The 20,053-nt window shown below is 35.8% G+C and overlaps 1 protein-coding gene across 16 annotated transcripts in view; it reads left to right on the top strand.

Annotated features, from left to right (window-relative positions):
* Positions 1-20,053, top strand: part of CCDC91 (coiled-coil domain containing 91) — a 395,073-nt gene that overhangs the window by 314,387 nt on the left and 60,633 nt on the right. For all 16 annotated transcript variants that reach the window (XM_061417532.1, XM_061417523.1, XM_061417535.1 and 13 more), the window contains one exon: positions 9,650-9,763. In XM_061417532.1, coding sequence (XP_061273516.1) covers positions 9,650-9,763 — 114 coding nt within the window. The remainder of the gene's footprint in view (positions 1-9,649; positions 9,764-20,053) is intronic.

Here is a 20,053-nt window from a genome sequence, read left to right as displayed (position 1 = left end):
ATTGGAATATTCTTTAACTGAGGCATCTAGGCAGCCCAGGATAAAAGACTTAACTGTATTGGTATCAGAAATCTCCCCAAGGAAACAACTCAGCCAGATTACTCTGCTCTTAAGATCACAGTCCATAAACCACAACTGCAAGCAAAGATATGTTACTCAGCGTTTTAGTGCTCTACTCTTTAAACATGAGCAAATAGTCAAGTATAAATAGAATACTCCTCATGAAAAGCAGAGATTAAAAACATTCTATGGAGACATGAAAAATTAAAAAGAAAAACACTATCATTAATTTCCTTAAAAGTAAGAGATTTTGCACCTATGAAACAGGAAGAGGGTGCCTTTTTAAAAGTCAAATGAAAGGATTAGAAATTTACAATACAATAGAAAGTTTAAAAAACAGCATCAAGAGTCAGAAGATGAAGTGTTAGGAGTCTTCCAGAGAACATTGTATAAAAATATGAAGAAATGGAAAATAGAAGTGAAAAGACAAGGAAATTAAGCAATTGGTTCAGGAGATTCTTTTGCTGAATCACAGGATCTTGAAGGGAAATAAAAAGCAGTAAAATGCAGTAAATATATTAATAATAGTATGAAAGTAAATCTTGCAAAATTGAAAGACATGCGTTTCTAAATTTTAAGATACAAGTTTCTAGGTAGGGCTGTTACTAAGTTTATCATTAAATTTTTGAGCAGCAAAGGCAAAGAAAATACATAAATGTTCTCATAAGAGGGACACATTTATGCAAATGATAATGAATCAGAATGTGTAAGCAGACTCCTCAATAACATTGAAAACTGCACAAATTTTCCCTAGAAAGCTACACTCAGCCAAACTATAATTTAAGTGTGAGGGTAGAATGAAAGCATTTTCAAGACAAAGGAAATACCAAAACTTACACTTCTCACCTACCTTTTTCTGAAGAATCTCCTGAAAGAGGTACTCTATCAAAACAAAGAAAGACGTGTCTTTTCTGAGGAGTCTCCTGGAGGAAGTACTCTATCAAAACAAAGAAGTAAAGAAAGAAAAAAGAATCCAGTGGTATCTAGAAAGCTGATAAGCTCCAGAGAGATGTAGCCAAACCCCTAGAAAAATCATGGAAATCCCACAATAACTGACCTAGAGAATGACCAATCCTGGTTGGAGATACGTCCTGGAGATATGTCTCTAAGAAGGTAAACAGACTGCTTGATAGCTTTGAATGTATTGAAAAGACATATAGACAATTAGATAAGAATTTTGGAATTAGTGTTTAATACATATTTGCTTAAGCCAGTATAATGTGGCTGCAGTAACACTGTATCATTTCTGAGCCCGTATCTTAAGAGACATTCCACCCTTTCTTTTACAATTCTGTCCAGCTGCTATGTGAAAAATCCCGAACTAGTCTGCAGGAGATAGGAGCCCATAGGAAGGAGAAACAAGCCAGCCTACTGTAGGCCATCATTGTAGCAGCAGCCAGATTGGGACCCACCAGTTGATGGCAGATACATGGGAGAACCCAGCCAAGACCAAAAGAACTGTCCAGCTGAGCCCAGCTCAGGTTGCCAGCTTACAGAATTATGAGCTAAATCGGGGATTGGCAAGCTTTTTCTGTAAAGAGCCAGTTAGTAAATATTTTAGAAACTTACGGGCCAAGAGGCTTAATTGAAAATATTATGTAGGAGCTTATGTTTACACAAGAAACAGCAAATATTCACAAATTTTTGTTGATGAAATTCAAAATATAATAATATTAATTTTTCATAATGTGCATCTACTTGTGTTCTTCGCTAAATTGTGTCTGACTCTTTGCAACCCCTTGGACTGCAGCACACCAGGCTTCCCTGTCCTTCACTACTAGTGAGAAGAATAGAATTTTCTTTGGAAAGAATAATATTTTGCTTAATTGTGGTTCCATTAAGTATTCCTATCATCAAAAATGATTACAAATACTTATTAATGCTGGTATCTAATGAAACTCTACATATTTCATCTTTAAGAATGTCTTTCACACAAATAAGTACTGGAAAATATTGGTATCAGTCAGTGAGTATGTAATTTTAATTGAGTGTATTCATTACTTGAGAAGCATTTGTAGAATTAAATTCTTCTCATTTTGCATATCATTACATTGCAGATTGATTATTTCCAACTGAAAATTAGATGGAAGCTCCTCAGTTACCTGGCAGATGAATTTTGAAATATGGAAATTTCATCTGCAGTTAGATCAATATGTGAAAAGCACTGATGGAGCTGTAATGTGAGCTCATAAATTTATCTAGGAATTGAAGTCCTACTTCCTTAACTGTTGATACTAAGGAACTGCATAAAGTAGGCTGACTTATGATTCAGATATTCATTTACTGAGGTGCAATTCCACAACCACATGCAACTTTTAAAGTAATACTAATTAAATAATTATGACGAGTAGAGACACTACTCTGCGGACAAAAGTCTGTGTAGTCAAGACTATGGTTTTCCCATTGGTCACGCACAGTTTTAAGAGCTGCACCGTAAAGAAGGCAGAGTGCCATAGAATTGATGCCTTCAAACTATAGTGCTGGAGAGCACTCATGAGAGTTCCTCAAACAGCAAGATCAAACCAGTCAATCTTAGGGAAATCAACCCCAAATATTCATTGGAAGGACTGATGCTAAAGATGAAACTCCAGTATTTTGGTCATCTGATGTGAACAGCTGACTCATTGGAAAAGTCATTGATGCTATGAAAGATTGAGGCAGGAGGAGAAGAGGGCATCAGATGAGATGGCAGGATGGCATCACTGATGTAAAGGAAATGGGCAAACTTCGGGAGATGGTGAGGGACAGAGAGGCCTGACGGGCTGCAGTCCACGGAGTCACAAAGAGTCAGACCTGACTGGGTGACAGAACAACAACAGCAATGTATATCATGTATAGAATCAAAGTAAAGCACATTGTTGCTCTAGAAAATATTTGATCAGTTTAGTTCAGTTCATTTCAGTCACTCAGTCATGTCCGACTCTTTGCGACCCCATGAATCGCAGCATGCCAGGCCTCCCTGTCCATCACCAACTCCCGGAGTTTACTTAAACTCATGTCCATTGAGTTGGTGATGCCATCTCATCCTCTGCCATCCCCTTCTCCTCCTGCCCCCAATCCCTCCCAGCATCAGAGTCTTTTCCAATGAGTCAGCTCTTCACATGAGGTGGCCAACGTATTGGAGTTTCAGCTTTAGCATCAGTCCCTCCAGTGAACACCCAGAACTGATCTCCTTCAGGATGGACTGGTTGGATCTCTTTGCAGTCCAAGGGACTCTCAAGAGTCTTCTCCAACACCACAGTTCAAAAGCATCAATTTTTCAGCGCTCAGCTTTCTTCACAGTCCAACTCTCACAACCGTACATGACTACTAGAAAAACCATACCCTTGACTAGATGGACCTTTGTTGGCAAAGTAATGTCTCTGCTTTTGAATATGCTATCTAGATTGGTCATAACTTTCCTTCCAAGGCATAAGCGTCTTTTAATTTCATGGCTGCAATCACCACCTGCAGTGATTTTGGAGCCCAGAAAAATAAAGTCTGACACTGTTTCCCTAACTATTTGCCATGAAGTGATGAGACCGGATGCCATGATCTTAGTTTTCTGAATGTTGAGCTTTAAGCCAACTTTTTTACTCTCCTTTTTCACTTTCATCAAGGGGCTCTTTAGTTCTTCAGTTCCTGCCATAAGGGTAGTGTCATCTGCATATCTGAGGTTATTGATATTTCTCCCGGCAATCTTGATTCCAGCTTGTGTTTCATCCAGCTAAGCATTTCTCATGATGTACTCTGCATCTGAGTTAAATAAGCAGGGTGACAGTGTACAGCCTTGATGTACTTCTTTCCCTATTTGGAACCAGTCTGTTGTTCCATGTCCAGTTCTAACTGTTGCTTCCTGACCTGCATACAGGTTTCTCAAGAGGCAGGTCAGGTGGTCTGGTATTCCCATCTCTTTCAGAATTTTCCACAGTTTATTGTGATCCACACAGTCAAAGGCTTTGGCATAGTCAATAAAGCAGAAATAGATGTTTTTCTGGAATTCTCTTGCATTTTTGATAATCCAGCAGATGTTGGCAATTTAATCTCTTGTTCCTCTGCCTTTTCTAAAACATTGTACAGGAGACAAGGATCAAGAGCATCCCCAAGAAAAAGAAATGCAAAGAAGCAAAATGGCTGTCTGTGAGGCCTTACAAAAAGCTATGAAAAGAAAAGCAGCTAAAAGCAAAGGAGAAAAGGAAAGATATAAGCATCTGAATGCAGATTTCCAAAGAATAGCAAGGAGAGATAAGAAAGCCTTCCTCGGTGATCAATGCAAAGAAATAGAGGAAAACAACAGAATGGGAAAGACTAGAAATCTCTTGAAGAAAATTAGAGATACCAAGGGAACATTTCATGCAAAGATGGGCTCAATAAAGGACAGAAACGGTATGGACCTAACAGAAACAGAAGATATTAAGAAGAGGTAGCAAGAATACCCAGAAGAACTGTACAAAAAAGATCTTCACAACCCAGATAACCTCAATGGTGTGATCACTCACCTAGAGCCAGACATCCTGGAATGTGAAGTCAAGTGGGCCTTAGGAAACATCACTGCGAACACACCTAGGGGAGGTGATGGAATTCCAGTTGAGTTATTTCCAATCCTGAAAGATGATGCTGTGAAAGTGCTGCACTCAATATGCTAGCAAATTTGGAAAACTCAGCAGTGGCCACAGGACTGGGAAAAGTCAGTTTTCATTCCAGTCCTGAAGAAAGGGAATGCCAAAGAATCCTCAAACTACCGCACAATTGCATCTTCTCACTTGCTTGTAAAGGACATGACCTTCATCATGACCTATTTAATTGTAACATTATAGAAGGTGATTCTAGTAAGGAGTAGTGGAAAAATTAGTAAGTAGCACTCTTTCTTCCACACTTAAAAAACTAGTTATATAATAAAGTGGATGTGATTTTTTACACATATTTTATTTTTAACAAAATATATTTAGGATGAGAAGTGTCAATATATTTTAACAAACTTACCAAAATACATATGCAAATGGATGTTTTTCCCTCCAAACTGTTAGTTTTAGAGCAGTGCTTCTCAACTGAAGATGATCTAGTAAGCAAATACCAAGTATACTGCTTACAACAATACTCCCATCTCCACCCCCAGCAAGGAATTGTCAGTAGTGCCAAGGTTAGGGTATGAATCATGCCTTAGAAAATATATCATGTTTCAGGATGTGCACATTACTAAAATATTCTGGAAAGTATTCTTTCAGAATTGCCTTCTTTGAGTGTATTCATTAGTGGCAAATCATCATCCCTCGTGAAGTATATTTTATTTTAGACTAAGTCTCATGATTCACAGGGACAATATAGTTCATTCATGGAATTCAAGAAAACATGCAGGCAGATATTCACAGACACGTGAACATGCATACAAAATTCACTGATTGTTTCTTGTTCAGAATTTAGTTAGAAAATGAAAGGTTTAATCTTTTTAATGTCATATTCAAAGATATTTATTTATTGAAATAAATGAAATAATAAAGTTTTTTTTCCTTTTTTCATTTATATTTTATATTGAAGCATAGATGATTAACAATATTGTGTTATTTCAGATATACAGCAAAGTGATTCAGTTATACACATACATGTATCTATTCTTTTTCACATCCTTTCCCATTTAGGGTGTTACATAATATGGACCTGAGTTGCACATGCTATTCAGTAGGTATTTGTTGGTTGTTGTTATTAAGTTGCTCAGTTGTTTCCAGTTCTTTGCAGCCCCATGGACTGCAGCATGCCAGGCTTCCCTGTCCTTCACAGTCTCCCAGAGCTTGATCAAACTCAAGTTCAGTGATCGGTGATGCCATCCAACCATCTTATCCTCTCTCATCCCTTTCTTCTCCTGCCTTCAACCTTTCCAGCATCAAGGTCTTTTCTAATGAATCACTTCTTTGCATCAGGTGACCAAAGTACTGGAGCTTCAGCTTCAGCATCAGTCCTTCTAATGAATATTCACGATTGACTTCCTTTAGGATTGACTGTTTTGATCTCCTTGCTGTCCAAGGGACTCTCAAGAGCCTTCTCCAACACCATAGTTCAAAAGCATCAATTGGTCAGTGCGCATTCTGCTTTATGGTCCAACTCTCACATCCATACATGACTACTGGAAAAACCATAGCTTTGACTAGATGGCCTTTGTCAGCAAAGGAATGTCTCTGCTTTTTAAGTATGCTGTCTAGGTTGGTCATAAATTTTCTTCCAGGAAGCAAGCATCTTTTTAATTTCATGATTGTAGTCACGATCTTCAGTGATTTTGGAGCTCCCCAAAATAAAGTCTGTCACTGTTCCTATTGTTTCCCCATCTATTTGCCATGAAGTGATGGTACCAGATGCCATGATCTTTGTTTTTTGAATACTAAGTTCTGAGCCAACTTTTTCATTCTCCTCTTCCACTTTCATCAAGAGGCTCTTGGATCCTCTTCACTTTCTGACATGAGGGTGATGTCATCTGCATATCTCAGGTTACTAATGTTTCTCCCGGCAATCTTGATTCCAGCTTGTGCTTCATCCAGCCCAGTATTTTGCATGATGTGCTCTGCATAGAAGTTAAATAAGCAGGGTGACAATATACAGCCTTGAAGTACTCCTTTCCCGATGGAACCAGTGCATTGTTCCATGTCCAGTTCTAACTGTTGCTCCTTGACCTGCATATGGATTTCTCAGGAGGCAGGTAAAGTTGTCTGGTATTCCCATCTCTTGAAGAATTTTCCAAAGTTTGTTGTGATCCACACAGTGAAAGGCTTTAGCACAGTCAATGAAGCAGAAGTAGATGTTTTTCCGGCACTCTCTTGCTTTTTCTGTGATCCAGCGTATATTGGCAGTTTGATCTCTGGTTCCTCTGCCTTTTCTAAATCCAGCTTGTACATCTGGAAGTTCTTGGTTCCTGTACTATTAAAGCCTCGCGTCGAGAATTTTGAGCATTATTTGCTTGTGTGTGAGATAAGTGCAACTGTACAGTAGTGTGAGCATTCTTTGGCATTGCCTTTCTTTGGGACTGGAATGAAAGCTGACCTTTTTCCAGTCCTGTAGCCAATGCTGAGTTTTCCAAATTTGCTGGCATATTGAGTGCAGCATGTTAACAGTATCATCTTTCAGGATTTGAAATAGCTCAACTGGAATTCCATCACCTACACTAGCTTTGTTTATTGTGATGCTTCCTAAGGGATACTAACCATTTGTTGGTTATCTGTTTTAAATATAGCTATGTATATATAGATTTCACAACCTTGACTGTCACCTAACTGCCAGCTGGGGAGGAGAGAATCAAGGGAGACTTTCTTTGTAAATATTCTTCTTCAACTCAAAATTTAAGAAAGAAGGAGCCTCAAAAGTATGGACTGAGCAGACTGTATAAACTCTTAGGCCCGTCCACCCTAAAGAAAAAAAAATTTTTTTTAACTGAAGAACATAGTAGCTAACTCTCTTCATCTTTTTCCTGGATATTTTCCTTTTATTTAAATTGATGGTTTTGTCTTCAAACATTTCTAGTCAAATTTGACCCTTACTAGATAGAAATTGTGTTTGATATTCAATATGATATGGATTTATCTTCTATATTCAACTAGTCTAGGTCTACAATAGTTTTAAAATTATAAAACCCTTGAAAAACAAGGCTTTTTGCAAATGCTGTCCTGAAATAATGTGAAACTATTTATACTTTTAATTTACCCACGTAGTGTGAATATTCACACCCTTCATCACAGAACTATTTATTGTGTTTTATTTCAGGGGGCTTAGTAACATATGTATTAACTTTTTGACTTTATAAAATCTGAAAAGTTTCAAGTTCCAAATTAGTATGTGTGTAACCAACAGGAATTGTAATAGTAGGTGCTTTTATTTGAAATAATCTTTTTGTCTTTTTTTTTTTTTTTTCAAAAATTACTATAGCTTTTCATAATGAGGTGTCACCTCATACTGGTTAGAATGGCCATGATTTAAGAGTCTACAAATAATAAATGCTGGAGAGCATATGAAGAAAAGGAACCGTCTTACACTGTTGGGGAAATGTAAATTGGTGCATCTGCTATGGATAACAATATACAGGTTCCTGAAAAAACTAAGAGTTATCGTATGACCCAGAAATCACACTCCTGGGCATATATACAGAGAAAACTCTAGTTTGAAAAGATGCATGCACCCCAGTGTTCATAGCAGCACAGCTGAAACATGGAAGCAACCTAAATGTCTGTTGACATGAATGAATAAATGTGCTGTGTTCACACATACACACAAACACACAATATGGAATGCTATTCAGCCATAAAAAACAAATTAATGCCATTTGCAGCAACATGGATGGACCTAGAGATTGCCAGTGAGTGAAGTAAGTCAGAGAAAAACAAATATCACATGATATCGCTTACATGTGGAATCTGTTCATGATACAGATGAACTTATTTATGAAACAGAAACTCACAGATATAGAAATTAAACTTATAGTTACTGCAGGGGACAGGAGGAGGCATACATTTAGAATTTGGGATTAACAGGGCTTCTCAGGTGGCTCAGTGGTAGAGACTCTGCCTGCCAATTCAGGAGACATGGGTTCAATCCCTGGGTCAGGAAGATCCCCTGCAGAAGGAGATGGCAACCCACTCCAGTATTCTTGCCTGGGAAATCCCATGGACAGAGGAGCCTGGTAGGCTACAATCCAGGCGGTCACAAAAGAGTCAGACCCAACTTAAGTATGTATGTGTGTGTGTGTATAAAATTGGGAAAAACTAAACCAAAACATGTATACACAACAACGTGAAGGGTCCTCAAGAATAGCAAAATGAGGGAAATACTATTGACAAATATCAAGGCATTTTCTGATTGCCTGTTCAAAGAAAGATACTACCTGTATAGACAAAAGGAAGTTAGATTTTGTAGCATTCTTCCAATCTATGAAATGATATATTTTAGCACAAAATATTTCTTAGTTTTTGAGAAGTGTTAATATTTCTTCTTTAGAATTTTAGCCGTCTTTCTCTTTACCTGAAAATTTGAAATCTCTCAGGGTCCTTGATTACTATTTCAGCAAAATGAGTAGTACCACTTTTCTTCCTAGATTTCTCATTTCAGATATTAGGACACAGAGTGAAGTTTTTACCTCTCATTCATGGTGTCCAGCTCTAAACGTCTTAACCTGGCAGGAGGACTAAACTATCTGTAAATCTTACCACCCAGACCACACTTGATATTGTGTGATGGAAAAGCTTAAATGTGAATAAAACAGCCTAGAACATCAGGGTGTTCTTGGAAGAATAAATACAAGTTGGAAGTCTTATGTGAATAGTGCAAAGTACAGGAAGGCAATCAATCATGTAAACATCAAATGAAAGGTTGGTAAGGAAGCCACTGGAGTATTTTAGGCTCTCCCTGCAATAAATGGCTTACTCCATTTTTTTCCCCTTTCACTCAGTTTGAAAAAGTGAATTCTGTGAAATCTGTTCACAGAACCCAAAAGATGCTGTAAGTTCTTATTCCTGTTTAAAGACATGCTTTGAACAGAATAAGTTCAACCCATTGAATGTTTTTAGTTTATATAAAATGGGCCCAAACATGTCATAGCACATACCTCCCTGAGTTTTTCTCATCCTTCCACAAACAGGAAACAGTTAAGGCAGCAATAATAGAAGAGCAAAAACGAAGTGAAAAGGCTGTGGAAGAGGCAGTGAAGAGAACAAGAGATGAACTGATAGAGTATGTAAAGGAACAGAAAAGGGTAAGTATCCCCTGAAGGGTTTTAATTTGTTCTTCCATAAACTGAAGCATTGGCTTCCATACAATAACATTAAATTTTAAAATATTTAAAACATCCTTTTTCATCTAATTTAGGAATCTTCATCTAATATTTTTTCTGGTATAAGTATATATTCTAATAGTTATATCTGTAAACATAAATTCCATTTGTTAACAAAAAAAGCACTGAATAATTTCCTGCTGGATTCCCAGAAATGACCTATTTTCAATTTGACTTTACACTTAAAAAGAAAGTAGACAGGTTTTTGCTGTTATAGATTTTTTAAGTTTTTGCCATAAGTTTGTTATTTCTTATGTAATGGTTGTCAAAATTTGTATGCACTCTTTAGGCCTTCGGACTAGGTTAACAACATTGTGGTTCTAATAGATAATACAGTTATCAAATTAGGACTCTTCTGCCATAGTTCCATTTTGAGAACAAAATTCAGAATATGCTAGTCAGAATTTATAATGCATATTGAAGCTTTACAAAATGAATGTCATTTTGGTACAATGTGATTTTATTAATTTGTAAGTCTGAGCAGTAGCTGAAAATAATGTATTTAATAGCTTAATTTTTAGACTTTTCAACAAATCTTTATTTTTTTTTAGTATCCAGGATGAGAATCACTTAGGATGAGATGTTTAATGGTAATCTCTGTAATAAGCATGTTAAATTACAGTATATTATACAATAAGTTATATGGTGAATTCTCACATACTATTTTATGTCTTATTTATATGTTTAGTATAACATAAATATTAAAGGACTATGTATTACACAATATATGGTATTATATAACATAATAAAATTATAAATAAAGCTTAAAACATAGTGTATATGAGGATATTTGGCACAGGTAATGGTTGTCAGAGTAAGAAATCAAAGATTACTCTTCAGTTGGCAGTTAAGTAGAAGAGTAATGACACTCCTAGGAATGTCATAAGAACTCATGATACCACTTTAGTTCCATACTCTTAATTTAAAATCAATTTTGGTATAATATAAAGAAAATTCTTACCCCTCAGTAGCTACCATTAGGTTTCAACAAAGAGTTTTGTCAGCAGAGCGAAAAAAAAAAAAAATTCTAAGTAAGCTTTCCAGATTAATTGACCACTCACAGAAACATTTCATGTGGGATTAAATATCTGTGCAACTTATCTGAAGATGTTTTTAAAAGTAATTTAACCCCCCTGAAATTTCTAATAGATACATAACCCTCAGAGGAGTGACTTAGCTGCTAAAGAATCCGCCTGCAATGTGGGAGACCTAAATTCGATTCCTGGGTTGGGTAGATCCCCTAGAGAAGGGAAAAGCTACCCACTCCAGTATTCTGGCCTGGAGAATTCCGTGGATTGTATAGTCCATGGGATCGCGAAGAGTTGGACACAACTGAGCAACTTTCACTTTCAGAAGAGAAAATTCTGAGCCAGATGTCATCAGCTGACCTTTCAGGAAGTGATATTTTCCCAGAAAACTCCTATTTACATGTGTATTCTCAAGGAGTTTATGTTAAATAACCTACTTCAGAAGCAGTCATACAAGAAAATAATTATAGATGCTTTCCACATACACACAGGAGTTGTGATAGTGAAAGAACACAGACTTGAAATAAATTCAGGGTATTGTGGATGTATCCTTTAAAAAAAAAAACTGAAATATAGTTCATTTATAATGTTGTGTTAGTTTCATGTGTACAGTAATGTGATTCAGTTTATATATATGTGTGTATATGTATATATATATATATTTCAGATTCTTTTCCCTTAAAGATTATAACAAAATATTGAGTATAGTTCTTTGTGCTATACACTAGGTCCTTATTGGTTATCTGTTTTATATATAGTAGTTTGTATATGTTAATCCCAAACTCTTACAGATGTATTCTTTTTAATCATCTTTTCTTAATAATATATGGCCAGTTCTTATTTGAACATTTAATTTGGATAAGAAATTATGTAAAATAGCAAACTTATTCATAAGGGTGTCTTAGGTGAATATTTCTTTGATCAAAATTGAAATTTTCTCTTAAAAAACTTAAAAATTGAATATTACTTTCTGCTCAAAAGAAATCTTGTGGCTACCATTAGAAACATTTAAAATGAGAACAGGAAATGCCTTTACAGGAGTCATCTGGTTCCTTTGTGAGATAATTAACCCTTGACGAGAACTGACAATGATCTCTGCCATTTAATGTGTGATCTTGCAAATTATATTAAAGGATTGTGCTTACATACTCAGTCATGTCCAACATTTTGCAACCCTATGGACTATAGCCCCCAGGTTCCTCTGTCGGTGGGGTTTCTCAGGCAAGAATACTGGAGTGGGTTGCTGTTTCCTCCTCCAGGGGATCTTCCTGACCCAGAGATCAAACCCACATCTTTTGCATTGGCAGGTGGATTCTTCACCACGGAGCCACCTGGTAAATCCATATTAAAAGATTCAGTTCAATATCAGTTCAGTCACTCAGTCACGTCCGACTCTTTGTGACCCCATGGATGCAGCCTGCCAGGCTTCCCTGTCCATTACCAACTCCCAGGGCTTGCTCAAACTCATGTCCATTGATTTGGTGATGCCATCCAACCATCTTATCCTCTATCATCCCCTTCTTCTTCTGCCTTCAATCTTTCCCAGCATCAGGATCTTTTCCAGTGAGTCAGTTCTTTGCATCAGGTGACCAAAGTATTGGAGCTTCAGCTTTAGCATCCATCCTTCCAATGAATATTCTGGACTGATTTCCTTTAGGATTAACTGTTTTGATCTCCTTGCTATCCAAGGAACTCTGAAGGGTCTTTTCCATCCCCATAGTTCAAAAGCATCAGTTCTTAGTGCTCAACTTTCTTTATAGTCCAACTCTCACATCCAGACCTAGCTTTGACTAGATGTACCTTTGTCAGTAAAGTAATGTCTCTGCTTTTTACTATGCTGTCTAGGTTGGTCATAGCTTTTCTTCCAAAGAGCAAGCATCTTTTAATTTCATGGCTGCAGTCACTGCCTCATGGCTACAGTGATTTTGAAGCTGAAGAAAATAAAGTCTGTCACTGTTTCCATTGTTTCCCATCTATTTGCCATGAAGTGATGGTACCAGATGCCATGATCTTCGTTTTTTTGAATGTTGAGTTTTAAGCCAGCTTTTTCACTCTACTCTTTCACTTTCATCAAGAGGCTCTTAGATCCTCTTCGCTTTCTGCCATGAGGGTGATGTCATCTGCGTATCTGAAGTTACTTATATTTCTCCTGGAAATCTTGATTCCACCTTGTACTTCATCCAGCCCGGCATTTCACATGATGTATTGTGCATATAAGTTAAATAAGCAGGATGACAGTATACAGCCTTAACATACTCCTTCCCCAATTTGGAACCAGTCCATTTTTCCATGTCCGGTTCTAACTGTTGCTTCTTGACCTGCATACAGGTTTCTCAGGAGGCAGAAAAGGTGGTCTGGTATTCCCATCTCTTGAAGAATTTTCCAGTTTTATGTGATCCACACAGTCAAAGGCTTTTGCATAGTCAGTGAAGCAAAAGTAGATATTTTTCTGGAGCTCTCTTGCTTTTTCTATGATCCAGCAAATGTTAGCAATTTGATCCCTAGTTCCTCTGATTCTAAATCCAACTTGAACATGTGAAAGTTCTCAGTTCACATACTGCTGAAGCCTAGCTTGGGGAATTTTGAGTATCACTTTGCTTGCATGTGAGATGAATGCAATTGTGTGGTAGTTGAACATTGTTTGGAATTGCCTTTCTTTGGGATTGGAATGAAAACTGACCTTTTTCCAGTCCTATAGCCATTGCTCGGTTTTCCAAATTTGCTGGCATATTGAGTGCAGCACTTTCAAACATCATCCTTGATATTTTTGAAATAGCTCAGCTGGAATGCCATCACCTCCACTAGCTGTGTTCGTAGTGATGCTTCCTAAGACCCACTTGACTTCGCATTCCAGGATGTCTGGCTATAGGTGAGTGATCACCTATCGTGATTATCTGAGTCATAAAGATCTTTTTTGTATAGTTCTTCTTCATATTATTGCCAGTTCAGTTCAGTTCAGTCGCTCAGTCATGTCTGACCATTTGCAACCCCATGAACCACAGCATGCCAGGCCTCCCTGTCCATCAATAACTCCTGGAATCCACTCAAACCCATGTCCATTGAGTCGGTGATGCCATCCAACTATCTCATCCTCTGTCGTCCTCATCTTCTCCTGCCCTCAATCTTTCCCAGCATCAGGGTCTTTTCCAATGATTCAGTTCTTTGCATCAGGTGGCCAAAGTATTGGAGTTTCAGCTTCAACATCAGTCCTCTCAATGAACACCCAGGACTAATCTCCTTTAGGATGGACTGGTTGGATCTCCTTGCAGTCCAAGGGACTCTCAAGAGTCTTCTCCAACACCACAGTTCAAAAGCATCAATTCTTCTGCACTCAGCTTTCATTATAGTCCAACTCTTTCATCCTTACATGACCACTGGAAAAAACTATAGCCTTGACTAGACTGACCTTTGTTGGCAAAGTAATGTCTCTGCTTTTTAATATGCTGTCTAGGTTGGTCATAACTTTCCTTCCAAGGAGTAAGCGTCTTTTAATTTCGTGGCTGCATTCACCATCTGCAGTGATTTTGGAGCCCAGAAAAATAAAGTCAGCCACTGTTTCCCCATCTATTTGCCATGAAGTGATGGGACTGGATGCCATGATCTTAGTTTTCTGAATGTTGAGCTTGCCACCTCTTCTTAATATCTTCAGCTTCTGTTAGACCCATACCATTTATGTCCTTTATTATGCCCATCTTTGCATGAAAAGTTCCCTCAGTATCTCTGATTTTCTTGAAGAGATCTCTAGTCTTTCCCATTCTATTGTTTTCCTCCTTTTCTTTGCACTGATCACTGAGGAAGGCTTTTTTATCAATCCTTGCTATTTTTTTGAACTCTGCATTCAGGTAGGTATATCTTTCCTTTTCTCCTTTGCCTTGAGCCTAAAATATTAGTATCTCTTTATGTTAGATAAACTAGTTATCACCTTTAGAAGTGTTCATTAAATCACAACAGTTATTGCAATATTAGATTCTATTTGCACCAAAGTTCCACTTCTCTATCCTTCTTCACTTATATAGTAAGAACAATAAATTTAATTTATTAAATAAATTAACATGATTTAGAATAAACATGATTGTAATAGTTTATTCGACTCATGTTACTAGATTCATAGATGATCAAAACTAATTTAATTAATATATTAACAGAAGGTTTATTACTTTCACTTCGGGACTTGAGAATTTTTTAAATAACACACATTGTGGAATACTTTTAACATTTGAATGTTTCCACCTCTCCAAATAGAAAAGCTATAAAAAAGGAAAGTGGCTAGAATATCTAAAATGAAAACACCCACTATGAGATTTTTTTTTTAATTGTATTTTATTTTTAAACTTTACAATATTGTATTGGTTTTGCCAAACATCAAAATGAATCCTTATATATATAACTTTTTAAAAATTAAGATTCTCTATACTCTTATTTTTTTTGAAATGGATTTCAGTGTTTCAAGTTAATTTTTATGAATTTTGGAGGCTTGCAAAGTTTTCACATGCACACAAAAAAGACGTCTCATAGCTTAAAAAGTAATACTTAGAAGAAACAAAAGGTTTTTTTAGCAAATTCGTAATCTTTTTGTCTGTTTCCAAAAGACTAAATTAGAGCAGCTCATCTCTCCTTCTTCCTTTGTAAGATGAATTTCTTTTTGCATCAGAGAAGAACACTTTTCCAGAACAAAAATTTTCCTTTCTCCTCTCCAGCTTTTTTAACTAGAGTTAACTTGAGATTTTCAACATTAGACACCTCAAAAGCCCTGTAGACCTTGATTCCAACTGGGCTTACATTCCAGTCTGTGAAGTAATTGTCCCCCCTTGTAGTTTTCCAAAATCGTTGAAAGAAGAAGTCTAACCCCATGTTAGTTTCTGTCTTTATATATCTTTCATCCAAACCAGTCTTTAACTTTTTTTAAAACTGTAGTATAACAATCTTCAATATACGTTGTTAAGCAAAAGCCACAGTGTGAATCATTGTGTATTGGAGTGGCCTTAAGAAATGCAGTTTACATTGTGACCCAATTCTCAATGAATCTATAAACAAAAATAAAATTAGAAAAAAAAAATTTACAAGACAGTACCTACCCTTACTGTGAACAGTGTACTCTGGCATTTTCTATTCTTTTTTTTTTTGTTTTTTATAATTATTTTTAAGTAGATAAATTAAGATTTTTAGTTGGAATTTCAAAGTCTCAAAAATTAATAGAGTGAATAGACAGAAAAGTAGGAGGATATAGTAGACCCGAAAAGCACTGTGAACCAATTCAACATAATTAAGATTTATAGAATTTTCACACAATAGCAGGATACAAATTCTATTCAAGTTCTGTAGAGTATAAACCAGGAGACAGTGGAACATATCCAGGGGCTTTAAAACAAGGTACAAAAATTTCATGGTCTAAAGGTATTGAAGTCATGCACAGTCTGTTCTCTTATCACTGTGGAATTATGTTAGAAATCAATATCAAAATGTAGTTAAAAGTAACTACATATTTTCACATGCAATGTGACATTTACCAAGAGAGATCTTTGACTTAGCCTTCAAGTCTCAAGAAAGTCAAAAGTTCAGTGTTTTAAAAGAAAAACAGAATGAAATATCCGAAATGATTATCTTTTCAAATAGCTTATAATTTATCCTACAATATTAAGTGCAGTAGAATTGCAAATCACTATAGGGGATAATATTCCTTTTTCTGGGTATCTGGACTCAACAAGTTTTTAATCAGTGATCCAACCCTTTTGAGTATTACAGTTATATTCAGAATTAGAATTAGAATTATGCTAGGATTAAATTAAAATTATATTGAGAAAATGTTTTAAATGTCATTTACCAGGGTTTTTTGTTATCAATAGAGATGTCACTAAACTTTATAAATACTCACCTTCATCCATCTAAACATCTTAGATCAGATGAAGGGATTACCTATACCTATACTACCTATATACTAATTATGTGAATCGAAATTTATACTGAAATTACATCCTAAATTATTTACTAAGTTGAATACATAATACTGATACTGTTAGTCCAATTCATAATAATAATCAAAAGTTTGTGTGTAATCAAACTATTCAAAGAAAGCTTTTAAAATGATCAACCAGAAAAATAATTCAAATTAATAATGAATCTGTTTCAGTGACTATCTTGTAAGTGCTTTTTTGTAGGTATTCTAAATGATAGTATTAAAAAATCCTCTATAAACTCTTATCTTGTTAAACTGAGAAAATTATTATATTGAGTTCACTAATATAGTATGAAATTGAAAAGCCAAAGTTTTGCAATCTCACTTCTTATAATTTTTTCATATTAATTGATAGAAGTTGTCCACATTTTTAATGAATTTAGAAATTTTTGTTATAATTCATATAATAGAGAGGAAAAGGTAAGCAAGAAAACCTGAAAAGATTTTAACATTGACTCAGTTTATCTGGGAATCAGCTAGGTATCCCTAAGTGTAGTGATTTATAACAGCCATAGTATACTTTATTAAAATTATTTTTTTTATTTTAAACTCTCTTGAATCATTACAAATTGTGGATTAAGGGATAGCAGACTACAGCCCATGGGTCAAATTTGATTTTCTGCCTGTTTTTATAAAGTTTTATTGAAACACACAACCACATCCATTCATTTATGTGTTCATGCTGCAACCACAGAGTTGAGTAGTTCATAGAGATCATGGGGCCCACATAACCTAAAAAATTTACTGTCTGGCCCTTTACAGAAAAACATTTGTCAACTCCTGTTCTAGGCTATCAAAATAATCTTGATGAGAAAATTTCTTCCTGTCAGCCCTTCAAGATATTTATTCTTTCATTATGCCTCATTAAAACTAGACAATTGAAATTCCTAAGGTGCTGGAAAAGATTTCTCTCTTGATATTAATTACCAGATAATGCATTATAGTATTTCAGACATGGTCATTAGTGACATAAACTTTATTTTAGACTAAAGGAGATTGTAGAAAAATGAGATGGGAAAGACCACATCCCTTGACACTTCCCTAGGGAGGAAGAATTTGTGGTTGAAAATGACCTATGGCCTTTGGATTAGAATGAAGTGTTCTAACTCATCCCACAAGTTAAGACTGTTACACATGAGCTTGCTATGAGGGAGGAAGTGTGAATAATATTCAGCAAGCAACAACTACTCACAGCCAAGCAGTGATTCCTAAAAAATAAAATCCCATCCAAATGTAATAAAAGATTATTTTTTTTTCCTCTTAAGAACCAGAATTATGGCCTGTATTTTCTAAATCACCTCCAGGAAAATAATCTGCACTTTAGAGGATTCTTTTAATTTAGATCTTCAGAGAGGAGTAAGGAGCAATTACCTTTACTTCAAAGTTTCTGTGGTCAAAGCATTGTTATAATTTTTTAATTATAAAAGGACTCATTGATCCAGGTTTTCTACAGTATTCTTGAGTGTTTGCATCTCAAACTGTTTAATAAAAGGCACTATTTGGCCAAAATGAACTCTCTTTAGTTTCTGATCTTTTATATAGTTACTTGAATTAAACATGATTTCAAGACAAGTTCTTTAATAACTTGTGTAGCCTTACTTTTCTCCTCTTAATAATTTGGGAGTCAGACCATCTGGTCTCTAGTGTGAGTCTTCAAGTTCTGAAATTAGTTAAGACTATGAGTAACATTTTCCTTGACAACTGATGAATCTCTCCACGGGTTTTTAATTCTTGGTATAAATCACTTGCATCATTTATATTTATCTGGTGTATTATTTATACATCGCTGTAGGGAAATGACACTTTGCTGACATTGCCCAGCCTCTTGCCCCTTCTCATCCTAATCAGTTGGCCTTGCTTCTCCTATCTTGGGGCAGGCTATATTGTTACCTGCACAACAAGCAACTCAGTAGGAATTCAACATCTGCCCTTGTAACTTTTGCTTTGGGTCTCATATTAGAAAAGGCTTTTATCTGACCAGGTCATATTAAAATGAATAATATACCCTCACATTCAACCGTTGTCTATACTTTCAGCTGTACCTCATTTTTTATGTCAAAGGGAATTTAAAGATTTGTATAGGTATGATCTAAAAGGTTACTATTTTTCTATCTTATACTCTGAAAGCTTATTTCATACAGTACACCTTAAAATCAAATTTATTGCTGTTTTTCACTTCATATTTTAACAGTCTTCTTGATCCTCTTTCTTATTCTCCTGGACTCACTTACATGAGAATAATCTTGAAAGAACTTACTGATAGGTTAACAATCATGGACTTCGGTAAGGCAAATCTATTGACCGTTTCCATTTCAACAGTGGGGTCATTAAGAAGATACTATAGACATAACAATGCTTAGATTAAGTACTATAATTCCTGTTTCAGGGAAAAGACATAAATATGTTCTAACTTAAAATTAAAATTTATTTTAATTTTGCACTTAATTGGTTTGGCCCAACAATTAATTTAGTACTCTTCTTTGTTCTTTGTCATAACATTTTTGTTTAAGACAAAGCAAAACTTCTAAATCAGAGTACAGTAAGTATAAATATTTTAGTTAGAGTCAGTATCTAAAAATGCCTATTCTGTTTTTGTGTAACTTAAATGTTCATCTAAATAATTCAATCACTTCTTGAATCATTATAGTGATAGTGACAATTAGCTTTATTCTTCATTAAAAGGTTTTAGCTTTTTCTTAAATATTCAGTTGATTTTTCCATTATTGTACAACATTAAAGTTCTTAAAATTCAGATGGTGATAAGAATTGATTCTAATCATAGTCTAATCAACAAAATCGAAGTGTCAGCTTTGAGTCAAAGGCCATGGAAGTGAAGAGTTGACACACCTGATGGGTATGCTATCACTAAAGGCCTACAGTTGGGTATAGCTTCTTGAGATGAAGAATAGCTGAATAATGTGTGATGCAAACAGTGAGCAGCTGATACAGAAGGAAAGGCAGAGGTCAGATCTAGAGGAAGTGGTGGCTACCAAAGGCCCCCAAATTGAAATAACAATGATGACAACAACAGTAGAAGCTAATACTTACATAGCATTTACTAGGTTCCAGGCACTAGTCCAAGGATATTATTACATGTGTGAGTGTGTATATATTAATTACTCACAATAATGTTATTAGCCACCAGATCACAAAGCTAGAAAGTGACAGTCTGGCTCTGGAGCTTGAGCTGTTAACCGCTGGGCAAACCATTTCTGTGGGCAAGATGCAGCA

Source organism: Bos javanicus, chromosome 5 (genome assembly GCF_032452875.1).
Source record: "Bos javanicus breed banteng chromosome 5, ARS-OSU_banteng_1.0, whole genome shotgun sequence".
NCBI lineage: Eukaryota > Metazoa > Chordata > Mammalia > Artiodactyla > Bovidae > Bos > Bos javanicus.
The sequence above is the reverse complement of the archived record's forward strand: the minus strand, read 5'-3'. Positions and strand labels throughout refer to the sequence as shown.